This window comes from Oncorhynchus kisutch, unplaced genomic scaffold (assembly GCF_002021735.2).
Source record: "Oncorhynchus kisutch isolate 150728-3 unplaced genomic scaffold, Okis_V2 Okis01b-Okis20b_hom, whole genome shotgun sequence".
Classification (NCBI taxonomy): Eukaryota; Metazoa; Chordata; class Actinopteri; order Salmoniformes; family Salmonidae; genus Oncorhynchus; species Oncorhynchus kisutch.
The window spans coordinates 8525530-8547812 of record NW_022261978.1 but is presented as its reverse complement, the minus strand read 5'-3'; the positions used below and the strand labels follow the sequence as shown (position 1 = coordinate 8547812).

Genomic DNA, 22283 nt, shown 5'->3' with positions numbered 1-22283 from the left:
CAGGTATCCAGGACCCAGCAGGTATCCAGGTGACATACACTCTACCCCTTTCCCTGCTGTAGATATAGTTCCAAGGTGCCCTGCCCTCCTCCCTCAGGTAGGACATTTTCAATGTGTGTGTGTGTGTGTGTGTGTGTGTGTGTGTGTGTGTGTGTGTGTGTGTGTGTGTGTGTGTGTGTGTGTGTGTGTGTGTGTGTGTGTGTGTGTGTGTGTGTGCGCGTGCGTGTTTGTCTTGTCAATGAAATATGTATAAAAATAAACTACATTTCAATCGATTGAATCAATTTAATCAATGGTGGACATGCAAGATGGCGGCCTCCATGCACTTATGTCTCGTTTGCTAAATTTGTCGTATTGTAGCTCGTTATAAGCTACTATCTGCATGAGCACAGTTTAGGCCTGCATGATCTCAAGACGCTTGCAATATAAAAATAAATGGGATAAAGTTGATTGTGTTGATTGGTTGTTTTGAAAACTGTGGTCCCGTAGGCCTAGTTCTAAAACGATGACGTCATATCTGTAATTCTGACATCTCTCTAGACATAAACAGAGAGGAAGAGGCAAAGCGAGAGGGTTTACTCACGTCAAAATCTATCCATGATAAGCAGATCGCCAGCCTTCCCGCCTTTGGGACAACAACTCCCATTGTTAGGACAGAGACAAGACCATCTAGTCATTATTGAGTGTCTTACTTTGACTTTCTGTTTTCCTCCGTAATGAGATACCTAGGCCACAAGGTGGCGCCAAACATCAGTCCTTTCACCTCAGCTTCACTACAAGGATCAACTGGAGATACTGTAAGAGGTGTCTGAGCAGTTTTCGTCTAATATAAAGATCTGAAAGTGATTAATAAAAGTGGTCTGAAAAAGTACCAGGTTAAAATGTATTAAAAACACAAGATACATGGAGGTAAAAAAACCACAGCCAGAAAAGCAATGCCTTAATGTTCAACCTAGGCCAACATATTAATATATTACATCATTAAACAGTAACCCAGGGGCGCAACTTTGGTTTTACAAGTGGGGGGGGGGGGGACGTAATTATTATTATTTGTCCAGTCGGAAAAACACTCCAAACAGCCCCCGACTGCTCGGAGGCAGTATCACATTCCAATGATAAAACTGGGGAGGACAAAAATACAATGTCCCCCCCCCCCCTGTCCCCAGCGAAAGTTGCACCCCTGCCTGAGCAACCTAATAGGTATTCTAACCAGTGTTTCTCAATATGCATACTACCGTACTTCACACTCTCATGCTACAGTACGTACGTGTGCATTCTCCGATCTTGAGGACGTTCTTGTGAGGACCAGAGTGTGGGGAATGCATAAAGCAAAACCTTTGAGAAGTACTCGCACCTCCCCTACTGTATTACCTTGTGCTTCCCCTCCTCATTCACTGAAACCTCCAGCCAGAACAACGGCAGCAAAGCAAATATTTTACTTCATAATTATCAGCTAGATGTGTGAATCGTAATAATCTAGCTAGCCAGCTAGTTAAACAGGCAACAATTACCTAAAACAAATATTATACTAGATATATTTAAATTCTTCGTGGGTAGCTAGCTAACAATTATTTGTGGCTATCTGGCTAGCTAGTACAGTACTAGTAGCTAGCTAACAATTATGTGTGACTATCTGGCTAGCTAGTACAGTACTAGTAGCTAGCTAACAATTATTTGTGGCTATCTGGCTAGCTAGTACAGTACTAGTAGCTAGCTAACAATTCTTTGTGGCTATCTGGCTAGCTAGTACAGTACTAGTAGCTAGCTAACAATTCTTTGTGGCTATCTGGCTAGCTAACAGTACTAGTAGCTAGCTAACAATTCTTTGTGGCTATCTGGCTAGCTAACAGTACTAGTAGCTAGCCAGTTAGCCCTATTGACTTACAGTGGTAGAAAAAGTACTCAATTGTCATACTTGAGTAAAAGTAAAGATACCTTAATAGAAAATGACTCAAGTAAAAGTCACCCAGTAAAATACTACTGGAGTAAAAGTCACCCAGTAACATACTACTGGAGTAAAAGTCACCCAGTAAAATACTACTGGAGTAAAAGTTACCCAGTAAAATACTACTGGAGTAAAAGTCACCCAGTAAAATACTACTGGAGTAAAAGTCACCCAGTAAAATAATACTGGAGTAAAAGTCACCCAGTAAAATACTACTGGAGTAAAAGTCACCCAGTAAAATACTACTGGAGTAAAAGTCACCCAGTAAATTACTACTGGAGTAAAAGTCACCCAGTAAATTACTACTGGAGTAAAAGTCACCCAGTAAATTACTACTGGTGTAAAAGGCACCCAGTAAAATACTACTGGAGTAAAAGTCACCCAGTAACATACTACTGGAGTAAAAGTCACCCAGTAAAATACTACTGGAGTAAAAGTCACCCAGTAAATTACTACTGGAGTAAAAGTCACCCAGTAAAATACTACTGGAGCAAAAGTTAAAAGTATTTGTTTTTAAATAGACTTAAGTATCAAAAGTAAAAGTATAAATCATTTAAAATTCCTTATATTAAGCAAACCAGACGGCACATTTCAAATCAAATCAAATTGTATTTGTCATGTGCGCCAAATACAACAAGTGTAGACCTTACAGTGAAATGCTGAATACAACAGGTGTAGTAGACCTTACAGTGAAATGCTGAATACAACAAGTGTAGACCTTACAGTGAAATGCTGAATACAACAAGTGTAGACCTTACAGTGAAATGCTGAATACAACAAGTGTAGTAGACCTTACAGTGAAATGCTGACTTACAAGCCCATAAACAAACCATTTATTTTAGATGTTTTGTTTTTAATTGACGGATAACCAACGGCACACTTCAACACTCAGACATTATTTACAAACAAAGCATTTGTGTTTAGTGAGTCCGCCAGATCAGAGGCAGTAGGGATGACCACAGATCTTCTCTGTTCAGTGAGTCCACCAGATCAGAGGCAGTAGGGATGACCACAGATCTTCTCTGTTCAGTGAGTCCACCAGATCAGAGGCAGTAGGGATGACCACAGATCTTCTCTGTTCAGTGAGTCCACCAGATCAGAGGCATTAGGGATGACCACAGATCTTCTCTGTTCAGTGAGTCCACCAGATCAGAGGCAGTAGGGATGACCACAGATCTTCTCTGTTCAGTGAGTCCACCAGATCAGAGGCAGTAGGGATGACCACAGATCTTCTCTGTTCAGTGAGTCCACCAGATCAGAGGCAGTAGGGATGACCACAGATCTTCTCTGTTCAGTGAGTCCACCAGATCAGAGGCAGTAGGGATGACCACAGATCTTCTCTGTTCAGTGAGTCCACCAGATCAGAGGCAGTAGGGATGACCACAGATCTTCTCTGTTCAGTGAGTCCACCAGATCAGAGGCATTAGGGATGACCACAGATCTTCTCTGTTCAGTGAGTCCACCAGATCAGAGGCAGTAGTGATGACCACAGATCTTCTCTGTTCAGTGAGTCCACCAGATCAGAGGCAGTAGGGATGACCACAGATCTTCTCTGTTCAGTGAGTCCACCAGATCAGAGGCAGTAGGGATGACCACAGATCTTCTCTGTTCAGTGAGTCCACCAGATCAGAGGCAGTAGGGATGACCACAGATCTTCTCTGTTCAGTGAGTCCACCAGATCAGAGGCAGTAGGGATGACCACAGATCTTCTCTGTTCAGTGAGTCCGTCAGATCAGAGGCAGTAGGGATGACCACAGATCTTCTCTGTTCAGTGAGTCCGTCAGTTCAGAGGCAGTAGGGATGACCACAGATCTTCTCTGTTCAGTGAGTCCACCAGATCAGAGGCAGTAGGGATGACCACAGATCTTCTCTGTTCAGTGAGTCCGCCAGATCAGAGGCAGTAGGGATGACCACAGATGTTCTCTGTTCAGTGAGTCCGCCAGATCAGAGGCAGTAGGGATGACCACAGATGTTCTCTGTTCAGTGAGTCCACCAGATCAGAGGCAGTAGGGATGACCACAGATCTTCTCTGTTCAGTGAGTCCACCAGATCAGAGGCAGTTGGGATGACCACAGATCTTCTCTGTTCAGTGAGTCCGTCAGATCAGAGGCAGTAGGGATGACCACAGATGTTCTCTTGATAAGTGAGTGAATTGGACCATTTTCCTGTCGAAATGTAACGAGTACTTTTGGGTGTCAGAGAAAATGTGCGGAGTAAAAAGTATATTATTTTATTTAGGAATGTAGTGAAGTAAAAGTCAAAGTTGGCAATAATATAAATAGGAAAGTACAGATACACAAAACAATGACTTATTAAGTAGTACTTTAAAGTGTATTTACTTAAAAGTACTTCACATCACTGTTGACTTATTATGGACTTACTATCTACTGTACATATGCAGGTAAACATGCCAAAATTAACACAGTGTGTATTTATTAACGTATCAAGATAACAAGGTAACTAACTTATGAGACGTGAAGAGTCAACATTTCATTCTGAAGTCAGAGTTCATTTCACTTGCTTCAGCTCACATAATCAATGTCATTGATTTCATGACATTTTTCATTTTGTTTTTACCCCCCACCCATCCCCCAAGTTATGATGTTGTAATTCTACACATTTTGCAATGGGGTGTAGAGAAAATGCTGTAAGTTTAAAGCAAGTTTGCTGAAATTCGTAACATTTTGCCATAGGATGGAGAGAGATGTTTACAGTTGTTACTGTAATATCTGAGTGAAATTGACTAACAAAATCAATGGGGGAGGCCCCAGGTGGTAATTTGGCCATGATTACTACAAGTTTAAATAGCTGGCTACTAGACTAATTTACCAAGCTAAAAAATGCTCGCTGACATGGGCTAACTGAGTGACTATCAGTGATTGAAATAACGAGAAAAACTGCAATGTGCAAACGAATTTGAAATTGTACATTGTGTATTCTACTAGTCTAACTCGCAACCGTAAACAACAGACGGGAGGGGAGTTCCCGGGGGAGGTCCCCGTCCCTGGCCTAGTCATTACTGTTCTACCGAGTTCAACAGATGAGGCGGGGAGGCCACACCAGGTGACCAACCGACAGTGAAGCCTACGCGTTAGATAATCTTCGCGCAGGTCTGTGCTGTCCATGTGACTCTGGAGCGCGGTGTGTGTTTGTGTGCGTGTTATCCGCTTACAGGGGCTCTCAACGCAAAGCCCCTGTCATCTTACTCGCGTTGCTGCTTGCTCATTCCCGATGTGCCAACTGGAGAGAGAAGAGAAGCGACGTTAGTTGTTTGAACCGTTAAGGGGAAAACGTTAGGAGAGCCATGGCGAACCCAGGACAAAAAGTGGTGCTAATCACCGGTTGCTCCTCCGGGATCGGACTAAGGATGGCGGTGATGCTCGCTAAGGACGAGAAACAGCGCTATCACGGTAAGAGAGTAACCTCCAGGGCCTTCAGGAAGTATTCACGCACCCTTTGACTTGTTCCACATGTTGTGTTACAGCCTGCATTTAAAATGTATACCGTTTAGATGTTTGGTCACTGGCCTACACACAATATCCCATCGTGTCAAAGTGGAATTATGGATTTTTAAATTGTTACAAATTAATACAAAAAAAGTGAAAAGATGAAGAGTTTTGGGTCAATAAGTGTTCAGTCCCTTTGTTACATCAACCCTAAATAAATTCAGGAGTAAAAATGTACTTAACAAGTCACATAATAAGTTGCATGGACTCACTCTGTGTGCAATAATAGTGTTTAAACATGATTTTTTTTTAAATAAATCCCTCATTACCTGTAAAGTCCCTCAGTCGAGCAGTGAATTTCAAACACAGATTCAACTACAAATGAATTCACCCTTCAGCAGGACAATAACCGATACAAATGAATTCACCCTTTCAGCAGGACCATAACCGATACAAATGAATTCACCCTTTCAGCAGGACCATAACCGATACAAATGAATTCACCTTTCAGCAGGACCATAACCGATACAAATGAATTCACCTTTCAGCAGGACAATAACCGATACAAATGAATTCACCCTTTCAGCAGGACCATAACCGATACAAATGAATTCACCTTTCAGCAGGACCATAACCGATACAAATGAATTCACCTTTCAGCAGGACAATAACCGATACAAATGAATTCACCTTTCAGCAGGACAATAACCGATACAAATGAATTCACCTTTCAGCAGGACAATAACCGATACAAATGAATTCACCCTTCAGCAGGACAATAACTGATACAAATGAATTCACCTTTCAGAAGGACAATAACCGATAGCCAAGGCCAAATCTACACTGGATTTGTTTCCCAAGAAGACAGGGAATGATGCTGAGTGGCTGAATCACAGTTTCCACTTAAACCTATGGCAGAACCTGAAAACGGTTGCCTAGCAATGACCATAAACCAATTTGACAGCACTTGAAGAATTTAGAAAAGAATAATGTGCAAAAATGTTGCACAATCCAGGCATGGAAAGCTCTTAGAGATTTACCCTGAAACACTCCCAGCTGTAATCGCTGACAAAGATGCTTCGACAAAGTGTTGATCAGGGGTGAGAATAATTATGTAAATGAGATGTTTCTGTGTTAAATTTTCGATAAATATGCAACATTTTTCTCAAAACATGTTTTCACTTTGTGACTATGGCGTATTGTGTGTAAATGGGTGAGCGAAAAAAAAAAGATTGAACCCATTTTGAGTTCAGGCTGTAACACAGAAAAGTGTGTGTGTGTGTGTGTGTGTGTGTGTGTGTGGTGTACAGCAGCCTAATGGTGACGATGCTGTTGGTAGGTTATTAAGTCCAAATAGTCCAATATATTGGGTTATAAAAACCTGTAGTCTATGATTTATCTCCATAAAAAACATGATTTATGGTTAAAAGTAGTGCACTATGTAGGGAATAGGGTGGACTATGTAGGGAATAGGGTGGACTATGTAGGGAATAGGGTGCACTATGTAGGGAATAGGGTGCACTATGTAGGGAATAGGGTGCACTATGTAGGGAATAGGGTGCACTATGTAGGGAATAGGGTGCACTATGTAGGGAATAGGGTGCACTATGTAGGGAATAGGGTGCACTGTGTAGGGAATAGGGTGCACTATGTAGGGAATAGGGTGCACTATGTAGGGAATAGGGTGCACTATGTAGGGAATAGGGTGCACTATGTAGGGAATAGGTTGCACTATGTAGGGAATAGGGTGCAATGTGACACTTACACAGCAGGTTAACACTTACACAGCAGGTTAACACTTAAACAGCAGGTTCCAACACTTACACAGCAGGTTCCAACACTTACACAGCAGGTCAACACTTACACAGCAGGTCAACACTTACACAGCAGGTCAACACTTACACAGCAGGTCAACACTTACACAGCAGGTCAACACTTACACAGCAGGTTAACACTTACACAGCAGGTTCCAACACTTACACAGCAGGTTTCAGCACAGTACCAGTCAACAGTTTGGACACACCTACTCATTCCAGGGTTTTTCTTTATTTTTTACTATTTTCTACATTGTAGAATAATAGTGAAGACATCAAAACTATGAAATAACACATATGGAATCATGTAGTAACCAAAAAAGTGTTAAACAAATCAAAATATATTTTCTGTTTGAGATTCTTCAAATTAGCCACCCGTTGCCTTGATGACAGCTTTGCACACTCTTAACCTTCTGGAAGTGTCTGTGCGTGGAAACGTTCTGCTTTACTCCAACCCCTGCTAAAGACTCACATACACATCAACTACATAGCAGGTTATAACACTGGTACACAACACACATCAACTACATAGCAGGTTATAACACTGGTAAACAACATACATCAACTACATAGCAGGTTATAACACTGGTAAACAACATACATCAACTACATAGCAGGTTATAACACTGGTAAACAACATACATCAACTACATAGCAGGTTATAACACAGGTACACAACATACTAGAGGTAGACCGATTATGATTTTTCAACGCCAATACTGATTATTGGAGGACCAATAATTGGAGGCGATTAATCGGCCAATTTTTATATTTTATTTGTAATAATGACAATTACAACAATACTGAATGAACACTTATTTGAACTTAATATAATACACCAATAAAATCTATTTAGCCTCAAATAAATAATGAAACTTTAAATGTGGTTTTTAAATAATGCAAAAACAAAGTTTTGGAGAAGAAAGTAAAAGTGCAATATGTGCCATGTAAGAAAGCTAACGTTTAAGTTCCTTGCTCAGAACATGAGAACATATGAAAGCTGGTGGTTCCTTTTAACATGAGTCTTCAATATTCCCAGGTAAGAAGTTTTAGGTTGTAGTTATTATAAGAATTATATGATTATTTCTCTCTATACGATTTGTACTTTGACTATTGGATGTTCTTATAGGCACTATAGTATTGCCAGTGTAACAGTATAGCTTCCGTCCCTCTCCTCACCCCTACCTGGGCTCGAACCAGGAACACATCGACAACAGCCACCCTCGAAGCAGCGTTACCCATGCAGAGCAAGGGGAACAACCACTCCAAGTCTCAGAGCGAGTGACGATTGAAACGCTATTAGCACGCACCCCGCTAACTAGCTAGCCATTTCACATCGGTTACACCAGCCTAATCTCGGGAGTTGATTGGCTTGAAGTCATAAACAGCGCAATGCTTGAAGCATTGTGAAGAGCTGCTGGCAAAACGCATGAAATTGCTGTTTGAATGAATGCTTATGAGCCTGCTGCTGCCTACCATCGTTCAGTCAGACTGCTCTATTAAATCATAGACTTAATTATAACATAATAACACACAGAAATACGAGCCTTTAGGTCATTAATATGGTCGAATCCGGAAACTATCATTTCGAAAACAAAACGTTTATTCTTTCAGTGAAATACGGAACCGTTCCGTATTTTATCTAACGGGTGGCATCCATAAGTCTAAATATTCCTGTTACGTTGCACAACCTTCAATGTTATGTCATAATTACGTAAAATTCTGGCAAATTAGTTCGCAACGTGCCAGGCGGCCCAAACATATATCCTGACTCTGCGTGCAATGAACGCAAGAGAAGTGAAACAATTTCACCTGGTTAATATTGCCTGCTAACCTGGATTTCTTTTAGCTAAATATGCAGGTTTAAAAATATATACTTGTGTATTGATTTAAATAAAGGCATTGATGTTTATGGTTAGGTACACATTGGAGCAACGACAGTCCTTTTTCGCAAATGCCATCGATTATATGCAACGCAGGACACGCTAGATAAACTAGTAATATCATCAACCATGTGTAGTTAACTAGTGATTATGATTGATTGATTGATTGTTTTTTAAAAGATAAGGTTAATGCTAGCTAACAACTTACCTTGGCTTCTTACTGCATTTGCGTAACAGGCAGTCTCCTCGTGAGGCAGGTGGTTAGAGCGTTGGACTAGTTAACCGTAAGGTTGCAAGATTGAATCCCTGAGCTGACAAGGTAAATATCTGTCGTTCTGCCCCTGAACAGGCAGTTGACCCACTGTTCCTAGGCCGTCATTGTAAATAAGAATTTGTTCTTACCTGACTTAGTTAAATGAAGAAAAAATAAATAAATAAATAATAATAATAATAAAAAATTGGCCAAATCGGTGTCGAAAACTACCCTAATTAATCGGCCATTCTGATTAATCGGTCGACCTCTACAACATACATCACTTACATAGCAGATTATAACACATAGCATGGTTACATGATTGTCTGTCTGCAGTCTGGGCTATGTAAGGCTCTGTGTACGTAAGAGTGTGTCTGCAGTCTGGGCTATGTAAGGCTCTGTGTACGTAAGAGTGTGTACGTAAGAGTGTGTACGTAAGAGTGTGTACGTAAGAGTGTGTACATAAGAGTGTGTACATAAGAGTGTGTCTGCAGTCTGGGCTATGTAAGGCTTTGTGTACGTAAGAGTGTGTACGTAAGAGTGTGTCTGCAGTCTGGGCTATGTAAGGCTTTGTGTACGTAAGAGTGTGTACGTAAGAGTGTGTCTGCAGTCTGGGCTATGTAAGGCTCTGTGTATGTAAGAGTGTGTGTGTGTAAGTTACACATCATGGTTATTATGTCTCATCCCTGCTTAACCTGAGACCAATCAGTAAGAGTAGTAGCATTACCACTGCTCTCAGTGTCCTAATGCCTGGTGGATAATACCTAAACCTCCAGGAGGGGCCCTGCCTGGGCCGCTTACTGCCCCACTTAGAGGCCTCATCCTGGGCCGCGGGCGAGCCAGAGGGTGGGGTGGGATGGGTATTCTTGGTGCTGTCGGGTGAGTGCTAACGCTAAGCTAGCCCCATAATAAGATCAGCCCACAGTGCCAGGGCTAAATCAGACAGCAGACACGTGAGGTACAGGTAGTTCAGGGCCGTCTGGCTGCTATCTATAGAATAGTATAACACAGTGTTTTTTAATCCTGGTTCTGAGGGGCGAACATGTTTATGTTTTAATCCTTAACACTATTCAGTTGAATCCCACTAATCAACACATCGTTAAACCTTTCATTAGTGGAATCAGGTGTTACTCAGAACCATGTGGTATAAGGTAGGGACATATAGATGTATAGAGTAGTATAGGATACTCAGAACCATGTGGTATAAGGTAGGGACATATAGATGTATAGAGTAGTATAGGATACTCAGAACCATGTGGTATAAGGTAGGGACATATAGATGTATAGAGTAGTATAGGATACTCAGAACCATGTGGTATAAGGTAGGGACATATAGATGTATAGAGTAGTATAGGATAGTACAGGATACTCAGAACCATGTGGGGCATATTAAACCTGTACAGGGTTAATTGTTATGTATATAGTAGTATAGGATACTCAGAACCATGTGGAATATATTAACCTGTATAGGGCTAATTGTTATGTATATAGTAGTATAGGATATTATAGGATACTCAGAACCATGTGATACACACAGTTAGATGTAGACCAGCGGTACGCAACCTGTGGTCCGTGGACTGTTGCCGGCCCCTGGGATGATACTGAGCGGTCCATCAGATAGTTAACTGACAATGATTTAGTTATACGGGGCGGCAGGTACTGCCGGTTCGAATCCCGGGGTCTGACGGGACCCATGAGTTGCTGGAATCAAATCCCAGATGCCATTGCCTGTCGTTGTGCCCTTGAGCAAGGCACTTAAAACCCCCACAACTGCTCCACGGGCGCCCAGTGTGGCAGCCCCCTGCTCCAACCTCTCCAACCTGTATACAGGTGTCCTATCTTAATTTGATCACTCTGTTTTCGCAGAGAATTTTCCTGCACTGCAGAAAATTCTTAATTTGATATTTTTGGGGGGCTTCTAAAGTTCGTAATTTCCACTGTAAAATCTCTGAATGTATCAACTCCTACAAACATGTCTATTAATCATAATCCACATAATAATTCAAATGTCCTGTTGCTGCAGGATTGTTTTCCTGCTGTGAGAAACTAGTCAAATTAAAATGTAACATCTTTTTGTGTCTTTCAGAGGGGTTGGGATAAAGTGGGTTGGTGAATGGTGGTGAATGGTGAATAAAAGGATCGCCATAATTTGATGTAGCTAAACGGTCCTTGGACATCAACTCATCCTCCTTCCTTCTCTCTAACCTTAAGGCTACCTGCCTATTACCTTCTCCCTGAATGAACTGTCATATGAACAGCATAATGTGCTACAAGTAGAGACCGACCTGGAAAAGGTCTCCATAAAGAGGGAGAGGGGAGAGGGGGAAGGTCTCCATAAAGAGGGAGAGGGGAGAGGGGAAAGGTCTCCATAAAGAAGGAGAGGGGGAAGGTCTCCATAAAGAGGGAGAGGGGAGAGGGGGAAGGTCTCCATAAAGAGGGAGAGGGGGAAGGTCTCCATAAAGAAGGAGAGGGGGAAGGTCTCCATAAAGAGGGAGAGGGGGAAGGTCTCCATAAAGAAGGAGAGGGGGAAGGTCTCCATAAAGAGGGAGAGGGGAGAGGGGGGAGGTCTCCATAAAGAAGGGGAGGGGAGAGGGGGAAGGTCTCCATGAAGAGGGAGAGGGGAGAGGGGGGAGGTCTCCATGAAGAGGGAGAGGGGAGAGGGGGGATGTCTCCATAAAGAGGGAGAGGGGAGAGGTCTCCATAAAGGGGGAGAGGGGGGAGGTCTCCATAAAGAGGGAGAGGGGAGAGGGGGGAGGTCTCCATAAAGAGGGGAGAGGGGGGAGGTCTCCATAAAGAGGGAGAGGGGGAAGGTCTCCATAAAGAAGGAGGGGGGGGAGGTCTCCATAAAGAAGGAGAGGGAGAAGGTCTCCATAAAGAAGGAGAGGGAGAAGGTCTCCATAAAGAAGGAGAGGGGGAAGGTCTCCATAAAGAGGGAGAGGGAGAAGGTCTCCATAAAGAGGGAGAGGGGAGAGGGGGAAGGTCTCCATAAAGAGGGAGAGGGGGAAGGTCTCCATAAAGAAGGAGAGGGGGAAGGTCTCCATAAAGAAGGAGAGGGAGAAGGTCTCCATAAAGAAGGAGAGGGAGAAGGTCTCCATAAAGAGGGAGAGGGGAGAGGGGGAAGGTCTCCATAAAGAGGGAGAGGGGGAAGGTCTCCATAAAGAAGGAGAGGGGGAAGGTCTCCATAAAGAAGGAGAGGGGGAAGGTCTCCATAAAGAAGGAGAGGGGGAAGGTCTCCATAAAGAGGGAGAGGGGGAAGGTTTCCATAAAGAAGGAGAGGGGAGGGAGAAGGAAGGAAAGGGGGAGGGAGAAGGAAGGAGAGGGGGAGGGAGAAGGAAGGAGAGGGGGAGGGAGAAGGAAGGAGAGGGGGAGGGAGAAGGAAGGAAAGGGAGGGAGGAGGAGGGGGAGGGGGAAGGAAGGAGGAGGGGGAGGGAGAAGGAAGGAGAGGAGGAGGGAGAAGGAAGGAGAGGGGGAGGGAGAAGGAAGGAAAGGGAGGGAGGAGGAGGAGGGGGAGGGGGAAGGAAGGAGAGGAGAGAGGTGAGAAATAGCTACAAAGATTAACAATAGTAAATTCAGTCCTTTGGGAATATGATTATTATTATTATTATTATTATTATCATAATGTCTTATAGAATGTTTCCCCCCTGCTCTTTCCTCTCCTCACCTCTCAACATACACATTCCACACAAACACACACACAATAGTAAACCCCACCCACCCACACTCACACAAATAATATAAACATTCCATACTCGAACATGCACTTACATGCAGGGTTTGTAACTTCTGTCTAACACCAATGTATTACACACACTTAAGTGCTCAATTTCTGTTTACTCATTATCAGGTTTAATCCAGTGAACTCTGTTTGACCCTTCTCTCTCTCTCTCTCTCTCCCTCTCTCTCCCTCTCTCTCCTCTCTCTCTCTCCCTCTCCCCTCTCTCTCCCTCCCAATCTCTCCCTCTCCCCTCTCCTCTCTCTCCCACCCCCTCTCTCTGTCCCACCCCCTCTCCCATCTCCTCTCCTCTCTCCCACCCCCTCTCCTCTCTCCTCTCCTCTCTCCCACCCCCTCTCCTCTCCTCTCTCCCACCCCCTCTCCTCTCTCCTCTCCTCTCTCCCTCCCCCTCTCCTCTCTCTCTCCCCTCTCTCTCTCCAGTCATTGCCACCATGCGAGACCTGAAGCGTAAAGACAAGCTGGTGGAGGCAGCAGGTGATGCGTATGGGAAGAGCCTCTCTCTAGCTGTGTTGGACGTGTGTACGGACGAGTCAGTCAAACAGTGTATCGACGGAATCAAGAACAGACATGTCGACGTACTCAGTAAGGAACAACCTACTATTACACAGTACTCAGTAAGGAACAACCTATTACACAGTACTCAGTAAGGAACAACCTATTACACAGTACTCAGTAAGGAACAACCTACTATTACACAGTACTCAGTAAGGAACAACCTATTACACAGTACTCAGTAAGGAACAACCTATTACACAGTACTCAGTAAGGAACAACCTATTACACAGTACTCAGTAAGGAACAACCTATTACACAGTACTCAGTAAGGAACAACCTATTACACAGTACTCAGTAAGGAACAACCTATTACACAGTACTCAGGAAGGAACAACCTATTACACAGTACTCAGTAAGGAACAACCTATTACACAGTACTCAGTAAGGAACAAGCTACTACACAGTACTCAGTAAGGAACAACCTATTACACAGTACTCAGTAAGGAACAACCTATTACACAGTACTCAGTAAGGAACAAGCTACTACACAGTACTCAGGAAGGAACAACCTATTACACAGTACTCAGTAAGGAACAACCTATTACACAGTACTCAGGAAGGAACAACCTATTACACAGTACTCAGTAAGGAACAAGCTACTACACAGTACTCAGGAAGGAACAACCTGTGTGATCTATGGACTTCTCTGAAGGCGTCCCAAATGGCACCCTATTCTCTACGTTCTCAGGAAGGAACAACCTGTGTGATCTATGGACTTCTCTGAAGGCGTCCCAAATGGCACCCTATTCTCTACGTTCTCAGGAAGGAACAACCTGTGTGATCTATGGACTTCTCTGAAGGCGTCCCAAATGGCACCCTATTCTCTACGTTCTCAGGAAGGAACAACCTGTGTGATCTATGGACTTCTCTGAAGGCGTCCCAAATGGCACCCTATTCTCTACGTTCTCAGGAAGGAACAACCTGTGTGATCTATGGACTTCTCTGAAGGCGTCCCAAATGGCACCCTATTCTCTACGTTCTCAGGAAGGAACAACCTGTGTGATCTATGGACTTCTCTGAAGGCGTCCCAAATGGCACCCTATTCTCTACGTTCTCAGGAAGGAACAACCTGTGTGATCTATGGACTTCTCTGAAGGCGTCCCAAATGGCACCCTATTCTCTACGTTCTCAGGAAGGAACAACCTGTGTGATCTATGGACTTCTCTGAAGGCGTCCCAAATGGCACCCTATTCTCTACGTTCTCAGGAAGGAAACAACCTTTGTTTTTATGACGCAAGGCAACACTTCTGTCATAACAAAAATCTATAAACCAGAGCCATCTAGGACACTGTCAACGTCTAAAATACTATGTACTGTCGTAGGTTCTCAACTATACTACACATATCTCCCTCCATCCTGACTTTAACCATTAGGGATAAACCATGCAAAACTGACCTCAGTTCAGATCATAGTTCATTGAGAGACTGGAGAGGCCACAGTAAAACTGACCTCGGTTCAGATCATAGTTCATTGAGAGACTGGAGAGGCCACAGTAAAACTGACCTCGGTTCAGTGGCCATATGTATGAAGCGTCTCAGACTAAGAGTGCTGATCTAGGATCAGGTCTTATTCATTGTCTTCTAGAAGGCAACATTTATCCTAGATCATCGCTCCTTAGATGCTTGATGTATACCAGGGGTACTCAACTCCTCAGTGGTGTAAAGTACTTATAAATACTTTAAAGTACTACTTCAGTATAAATACTTTAAAGTACTACTTCAGTATAAATACTTTAAAGTACTACTTCAGTATAAATACTTTAAAGTACTACTTCAGTATAAATACTTTAAAGTACTACTTCAGTATAAATACTTTAAAGTACTACTTCAGTATAAATACTTTAAAGTACTACTTAAGTAGTTTTTGGGGAGTATCTGTACTTTACTTTACTATTCATATGTTTCACAACTTTTACTTCATTACTAAAGAAAATTATGTATTTTTTACTCCATACATTTTCCCTGACACCCAAAAGTACTCGTTACATGATGAATGCTTAGCAGGACAGGAAAATGGTCTAATTCACCCAGTTATCAAGAGAACATGCCTGGTCATCCCTACTGCCTCTGATCTGGCTGACTCACTAAACACACGTTTCGTTTGTAAGTTATGTTGGAGTGTTGGAGTGGTGGAGTGGTGGAGTGGTGGAGTGTTGGAGTGGTGGAGTGTTGGAGTGGTGGAGTGGTGGAGTGTTGGAGTGTTGGAGTGGTGGAGTGTTGGAGTGGTGGAGTGTTGGAGTGTTGGAGTGGTGGAGTTGTGGAGTGGTGGAGTGTTGGAGTGGTGGAGTGTTGGAGTGGTGGAGTGGTGGAGTGTGGAGTGTGCCCCTGGCCCCTGGCTATCCGTAAAGAAAAAATAAATGTTGCCATCTGCTTTGCTTAAAATAAGGAATTTGAAATGATTTATACTTTTACTTTTGATACTTAAGTATATTTAAAACCAAATACTTTTAGACTTTTACTCAAGTAGTGTTTTACTGGGTGACTTTCACTTTTACTTGAGTAAAAGTAAAGATTCCTTAATAGAAAAGGACTCAAGTATGACAACTGGGTACTTTATCCACCACTGCAACTACTATTTGAGAAGGTCCGGTCACACACATTTCCTAGGTGGCAAAGGTCCTAGGTGGCAAAGGTCCTAGGTGGCAAAGCTCCTAGGTGGCAAAGCTCCTAGGTGGCAAAGGTCCTAGCTGGCAAAGGTCCTAGCTGGCAAAGGTCCTAGCTGGCAAAGCTCCTAGGTGGCAAAGCTCCTAGGTGGCAAAGCTCCTAGATGGCAAAGGTCCTAGCTTGCAAAGGTCCTAGGTGGCAAAGGTCCTAGGTGACAAAGGTCCTAGGTGACAAAGGTCCTAGATGGCAAAGTTCCTAGGTGGCAAAGGTCCTAGGTGGCCAAGGTCCTAGGTGGCCAAGGTCCTAGGTGGCCAAGGTCCTAGGTGGCCAAGGTCCTAGGTGGCCAAGGTCCTAGATGGCCAAGGGATATTGTCATTCATCAGCCTGGTGCATTCTACTAGTACAACTCACAACAGCAGTAAGTTGAAAGCCTGACTGAGTTCCTAAAAAGTAGGGACCCGTATTTACCCCTTTCTGGATCCGGATCTGAACCGCGGTCCGCCAGTTGAGTATGGCTGATATGTACTATACAGGCCCTGGTCAGAGACCGGGATAAAGCCTGGTTATAACTCAGTGTAGTGAGAGACCGGGATAAAAGCCTGGTTATAACTCAGTGTAGTGAGAGACCGGGATAAAGCCTGGTTATAACTCAGTGTAGTGAGAGACTGGGCTAAAGCCTGGTTATAACTCAGTGTAGTGAGAGACCGGGATAAAGCCTGGTTATAACTCAGTGTAGTGAGAGACTGGGCTAAAGCCTGGTTATAACTCAGTGTAGTGAGAGACTGGGATAAAGCCTGGTTATAACTCAGTGTAGTGAGAGACTGGGCTAAAGCCTGGTTATAACTCAGTGTAGTGAGAGACTGGGCTAAAGCCTGGTTATAACTCAGTGTAGTGAGAGACTGGGATAAAGCCTGGTTATAACTCAGTGTAGTGAGAGACTGGGATAAAGCCTTAGGTTATACTGCCACCCGGTGGTGACTACTGGAACACAACTGAAGAGACGAGAGTGCTCTGATCACCTATGTGAACAGGGGTGTCACTCTTTCCTTCTGGTTTCCCTATTCCTTCCTCTCTCTTCTCCCTCCCCCTCTCTACCTCTTTTCTCTCTCTCCTCCCCCCTCCTTCTCCCTCTCACCTCTCTCTCCCCATCCTTCTCCTTTCCACTCGTTCCCACGTATCTCGCCCCCTCTTTCTCCCTCTCATCCCTCTCTCCCACTCCTTCTCTCTTCCACTCCCTACCACCTCTCTCTCCCTCCTCCTCCTTCCGCCTCTCCCTCCTCCTTCCTCCCACCTCTCCTTTCCTCCTCCTCCCTCTCACCTCTCTCTCCCCCTCCTTCTCCCATTCTCCTCCCTCCCACCTCTCTCTCCCCCTCCCATCCACTCCCTCCCACCTCTCTCTCCCCCTCCTTCTCCCATCCTCCTCCCTCCCTCCTCTCTCTCCCCCTCCTTCTCCCATCCACTCCCTCCCACCTCTCTCTCCCCCTCCTTCTCCCATCCTCCTCCCTCCCTCCCACCTCTCTCTCTTTCTCTCCCCCTCCTTCTCCCATCCTCCTCCCTCCCTCCTCTCTCTCCCCCTCCTTCTCCCATCCTCCTCCCTCCCTCCTCTCTCTCCCCCTCCTTCTCCCATCCACTCCCTCCCACCTCTCTCTCCCCCCTCCTTCTCCCATCCTCCTCCCTCCCTCCCACCTCTCTCTCTTTCTCTCCCCCTCCTTCTCCCATCCTCCTCCCTCCCTCCTCTCTCTCCCCCTCCCATCCACTCCCTCCCACCTCTCTCTCCCCTTCCTTCTCCCATCCTCCTCCCTCCTCTCTCTCTCTCTCTAGTTAATAATGCAGGTATAGGTCTGGTGGGACCGGTGGAAAGCATCAGTATAGCTGAGATGAAGAGTGTGTTTGAGACCAACTTCTTCGGTGTGATCCGGATGATCAAGGAGGTGATGCCAGATATGAAGAAGAGGAAGGGAGGACACATCATAGTGGTCAGCAGTGTCATGGGACTACAGGGTACGGAACTATGCTTTATAGATTGATTGGTTGATTGATTGGCTGATTGGCTGATGTGAAAAAGAGGAGGAGATACACATCATAGTGGTCAGCAGTGTCATGGGACTACAGGGTACGGACCTATGCTTTATTGATTGATTGATTGATTGATTGATTGATTGATTGATTGGCTGATGTGTATCTCCTCCTCTTTTTCACATCATAGTGGTCAGCAGTGTCATGGGACTACAGGGTATGGAACTATGCTTTATAGATTGGTTGATTGATTGATTGATTGATTGATTGATTGATTGATTGATTGGCTGATGTGAAAAAGAGGAGGAGATACACATCATAGTGGTCCAAGCGATATGTGGCAAATGTGATATGTTCACTTTCTAACAAAAGCAGGGAACTCAGTACACTTGTACAGTTTGAGGCCCTGAACATTTTCAGATATGGAGGCATTGCAAAAACGCCTCCTGGCGGCCGTGGCGGCCATTTTATATTCTGCCACAGAAAAGGTGATGTCTACATCTATGTTTTGATGGTGAAGGATGACAATGGTTCCGTGTACAACATCATAAACGGATCAGAATATGATATAATGGTGGACTTTTATGTAATGGTGAAGCCATGTGAAGAAATTCAATGTAAATCGCCTGTTTCGTAGAATATTATGTCTGTTGTTCATTTGAAAATTGGATGAAACTAATTTCTTTATGTTTTTTTTTTTACATAATGCTTGTCAGCAGATGTGGTAGTAGTTGGGATCCTGATGAAATACTGCTCTCTGATCTCAGGTGTCGTGTTTAATGACGTGTATGCTGCCTCGAAGTTTGCCATGGAAGGGTTTTGTGAGTGTCTGGCTGTACAGCTGCTCAAGTTTAACGTCACGTGAGTCTCTCTAACACAGCTTCTCCCATCCACTCCCTCCCACCTCTTTCTCCCCCCTCCTTCTCCCATCCACTCCCTCCCACCTCTCTCTCCCCCCTCCTTCTCCCATCCACTCCCTCCCACCTCTCCCTCCCCCCTCCTTCTCCCATCCACTCCCTCCCACCTCTCTCTCCCCCCCTCCTTCTCCCATCCACTCCCTCCCACCTCTCTCCCCCCCCCTCCTTCTCCAATCCCTCCCACCTCTCTCTCCCCCCTCCTTCTCCCATCCACTCCCTCCCACCTCTCCCTCCCCCCTCCTTCTCCCATCCACTCCCTCCCACCTCTCTCTCCCCCCTCCTTCTCCCATCCACTCTCTCCCCCCTCCTTCTCCCATCCACTCCCTCCCCCCTCCTTCTCCCATCCACTCCCTCCCCCCTCCTTCTCCCATCCACTCCCTCCCCCCTCCTTCTCCCATCCACTCCCTCCCACCTCTCTCTCTCCCCTCCTTCTCCCATCCACTCCCTCCCACCTCTCTCTCTCCCCTCCTTCTCCCATCCACTCCCTCCCACCAGTAGCTATGGTTTCCTAAATTAATGTCTTTATTTTTTAATTTAATATGTATATTTTGTCGGGGCGGACCAATTAAAACATACGATTAAAAACATGATTTCTCTTCTGTCCTTCTCCCCCTCTTTCTTTCTTTTCTCTCTCCTTCTCCCCCTCTTTCTTCTCTCTCTCCTTCTCCCCCTCTTTATTTTCCCTCTCCTTCTCCCCCTCTTTATTTTCCCTCTCCTCCTCCCCCTCTCTCTTTTCCCTCTCCTTCTCCCCCTCTTTCTTTCTTTTCTCTCTCCTTCTCCCCCTCTTTCTTCTCTCTCTCCTTCTCCCCCTCTTTATTTTCCCTCTCCTTCTCCCCCTCTTTATTTTCCCTCTCCTTCTCCCCCTCTTTATTTTCCCTCTCCTTCTCCCCCTCTTTATTTTCCCTCTCCTCCTCCCCCTCTCTCTTTTCCCTCTCCTTCTCCCCCGCTTTCTTTCTTTTCTCTCTCCTTCTCCCCCTCTTTCTTCTCTCTCTCCTTCTCCCCCTCTTTATTTTCCCTCTCCTTCTCCCCCTCTTTATTTTCCCTCTCCTTCTCCCCCTCTTTATTTTCCCTCTCCTCCTCCCCCTCTCTCTTTTCCCTCTCCTTCTCCCCCTCTTTCTTTCTTTTCCCTCTCCTTCTCCCCCTCTTTATTTTCCCTCTCCTTCTCCCCCTCTTTCTTTTCCCTCTCCTTCTCCCTCTTTTCCCTCTCCTTCTCCCTCTTTTCCCTCTCCTTCTCGTCCTCTTTATTTTCCCTCTCCTTCTCCCCCTCTTTATTTTTCCCTCTCCTTCTCCCCCTCTTTATTTTCCCTCTCCTTCTCCCCCTCTTTCTTTTCCCTCTCCGTCCTTCTTTCCCTCCTTCTCGTCCTCTCCCTCTTCCCTTTCTTTCTTTCTTTCTTTCTTTCTTTCTTTCTTTCTCTCCCTCCTCTCCCCTCTCCTCTCCTCTCCCTCTTTCTCTCCCTCTTTCTCTCCCTCTTTCTCTCCCTCCTCTCCCCTCTCCTCTCCCTCTCCTCTCCTCTCCCTCCTCCTAGTATGTCTATGATAGAGCCAGGCCCGGTCCATACAGAGTTTGAATCGAAGATGATTCAGGACGTCCGTCAGAAAGAGTTCCCTGGGGCCGATGCCGATACCGTCAACTACTTTAAAAACGTCTACCTGCCCTCCTCTGTCGACATCTTTGAGACGCTAGGACAGACCCCTGATGACATCGCCAGGGTTAGTCCACCTGCCTGAGTGTGTGTCTGGCCTACTCTCTTTACTCTCTCTCTTCCCCCCCTCTCTCTTTCTTTCTTTCTCTCCCTTTCCTCCCCCAGCAGTGCACTAACTAGTCTCTCTCTCCTTCTCTTCCTCCCCCAGCAGTGCACTAACTAGTCTCTCTCTCCTTCTCTTCATCCCCCAGCAGTGCACTAACTAGTCTCTCTCTCCGTCTCTTCCTCCCCCAGCAGTGCACTAACTAGTCTCTCTCTCCTTCTCTTCCTCCCCCAGCAGTGCACTAACTAGTCTCTCTCTCCTTCTCTTCCTCCCCCAGCAGTGCACTAACTAGTCTCTCTCTCCTTCTCTTCCTCCCCCAGCAGTGCACTAACTAGTCTCTCTCACTCTCCTGTAGTGTACTAAGAAGGTGATTGAGCAGGGCAGTTCTGCACGGTTCCGGAACCTTACCAACCCGCTGTACACGCCCATCGTGGCACTGAAGTATGCAGACGAGACGGGCGGCCTGTCGGTGCACGCCTTCTACCATATGTTGTTCAACCTGGGGCCCCTGATGCACGTCAGCATGAAGGCTATGCAGTACCTGACCTGTGGATGTCTACGCTCCAGGACCATCTCCCCTAACTAGACATGGACACACACACACACACACACACAGACAAGTGCCAGGCACACAGAGACACACACACACACTAGTATGCAGTACCTGACCTGTGGATGTCTGCGCTCCAGAACCATCTCACCCAACACACACGGAGAGTCAAGACACACACTGTAAAGACAAACTCAAAACCCCCCCTGCAGTTTTAAAGTGTTCCTCCCTCTGTGAGCTGCCATACTTTGTACTGTTTGTTTTGATAGAAGCAGGACCTACAGAAGGTGAAATGTAACCTCTCTGTCTGTCTAACATAGTATCTATACATACATAGTCTATCTTGTGTGTAATACATGTCATTTTGAATAGAATGGATCGGCTCTATTTTGACATTAAAAGCTCTTTCTACCTTCTTGAGAAGTCCCCGATTTATATTGGAACAACAATATCAAATCAAATGTATTTATATAGCCCTTAGTACATCAGCTGATATCTCAAAGTGCTGTACAGAAACCCAGCCTAAAACCCCAAACAGCAAGCAATGCAGGTGTAGAAGCACGGTGGCTAGGAAAACATTCCGTTACTGTTGTCATGTTCCTTAATTATGGATTTGGGGAATTTTTTCATAATAGCTGTTTTGGTCGTTAAGATGTAATATATTTGTATGATTATTCAACCTGAAAGAAAAGACATCAGTGAAATTGAGATGAATGCAATGTGTAGTCGCTCCGGTAAACCACAAGATGGCACTATCGACACGTAAATCAATTACAAACAGTTTGAGTGAAGACTGCTTTCTTTGATCAGTTTGGAACCGTG

General features: G+C 44.9%; 1 protein-coding gene across 1 annotated transcript; it reads left to right on the top strand.

Annotated features, from left to right (window-relative positions):
- Positions 1-4974: 4974 nt before the first annotated feature.
- LOC109876113 (retinol dehydrogenase 8) lies at positions 4975-21877 on the top strand. Its single transcript, XM_031811352.1, has 6 exons — positions 4975-5355; positions 13495-13656; positions 18054-18233; positions 19016-19109; positions 20692-20875; positions 21267-21877. The coding sequence occupies exons 1-6, from the start codon at positions 5250-5252 to the stop codon at positions 21495-21497; spliced, it is 957 nt and encodes a 318-aa protein (XP_031667212.1). The 5' UTR covers positions 4975-5249; the 3' UTR covers positions 21498-21877.
- The last annotated feature ends 406 nt before the right edge of the window (positions 21878-22283 follow it).

Excerpts from the sequence above, each read along its gene's own strand:
- LOC109876113 (XM_031811352.1), top strand. The coding sequence starts at position 5,250 with ATGGCGAACCCAGGACAAAAAGTGGTGCTAATCACCGGTTGCTCCTCC. Across the intron at positions 13,657-18,053 it reads CAGACATGTCGACGTACTCA|TTAATAATGCAGGTATAGGT; the intron begins GTAAGGAACAAC and ends CTCTCTCTCTAG. Across the intron at positions 19,110-20,691 it reads CTGCTCAAGTTTAACGTCAC|TATGTCTATGATAGAGCCAG; the intron begins GTGAGTCTCTCT and ends CCCTCCTCCTAG.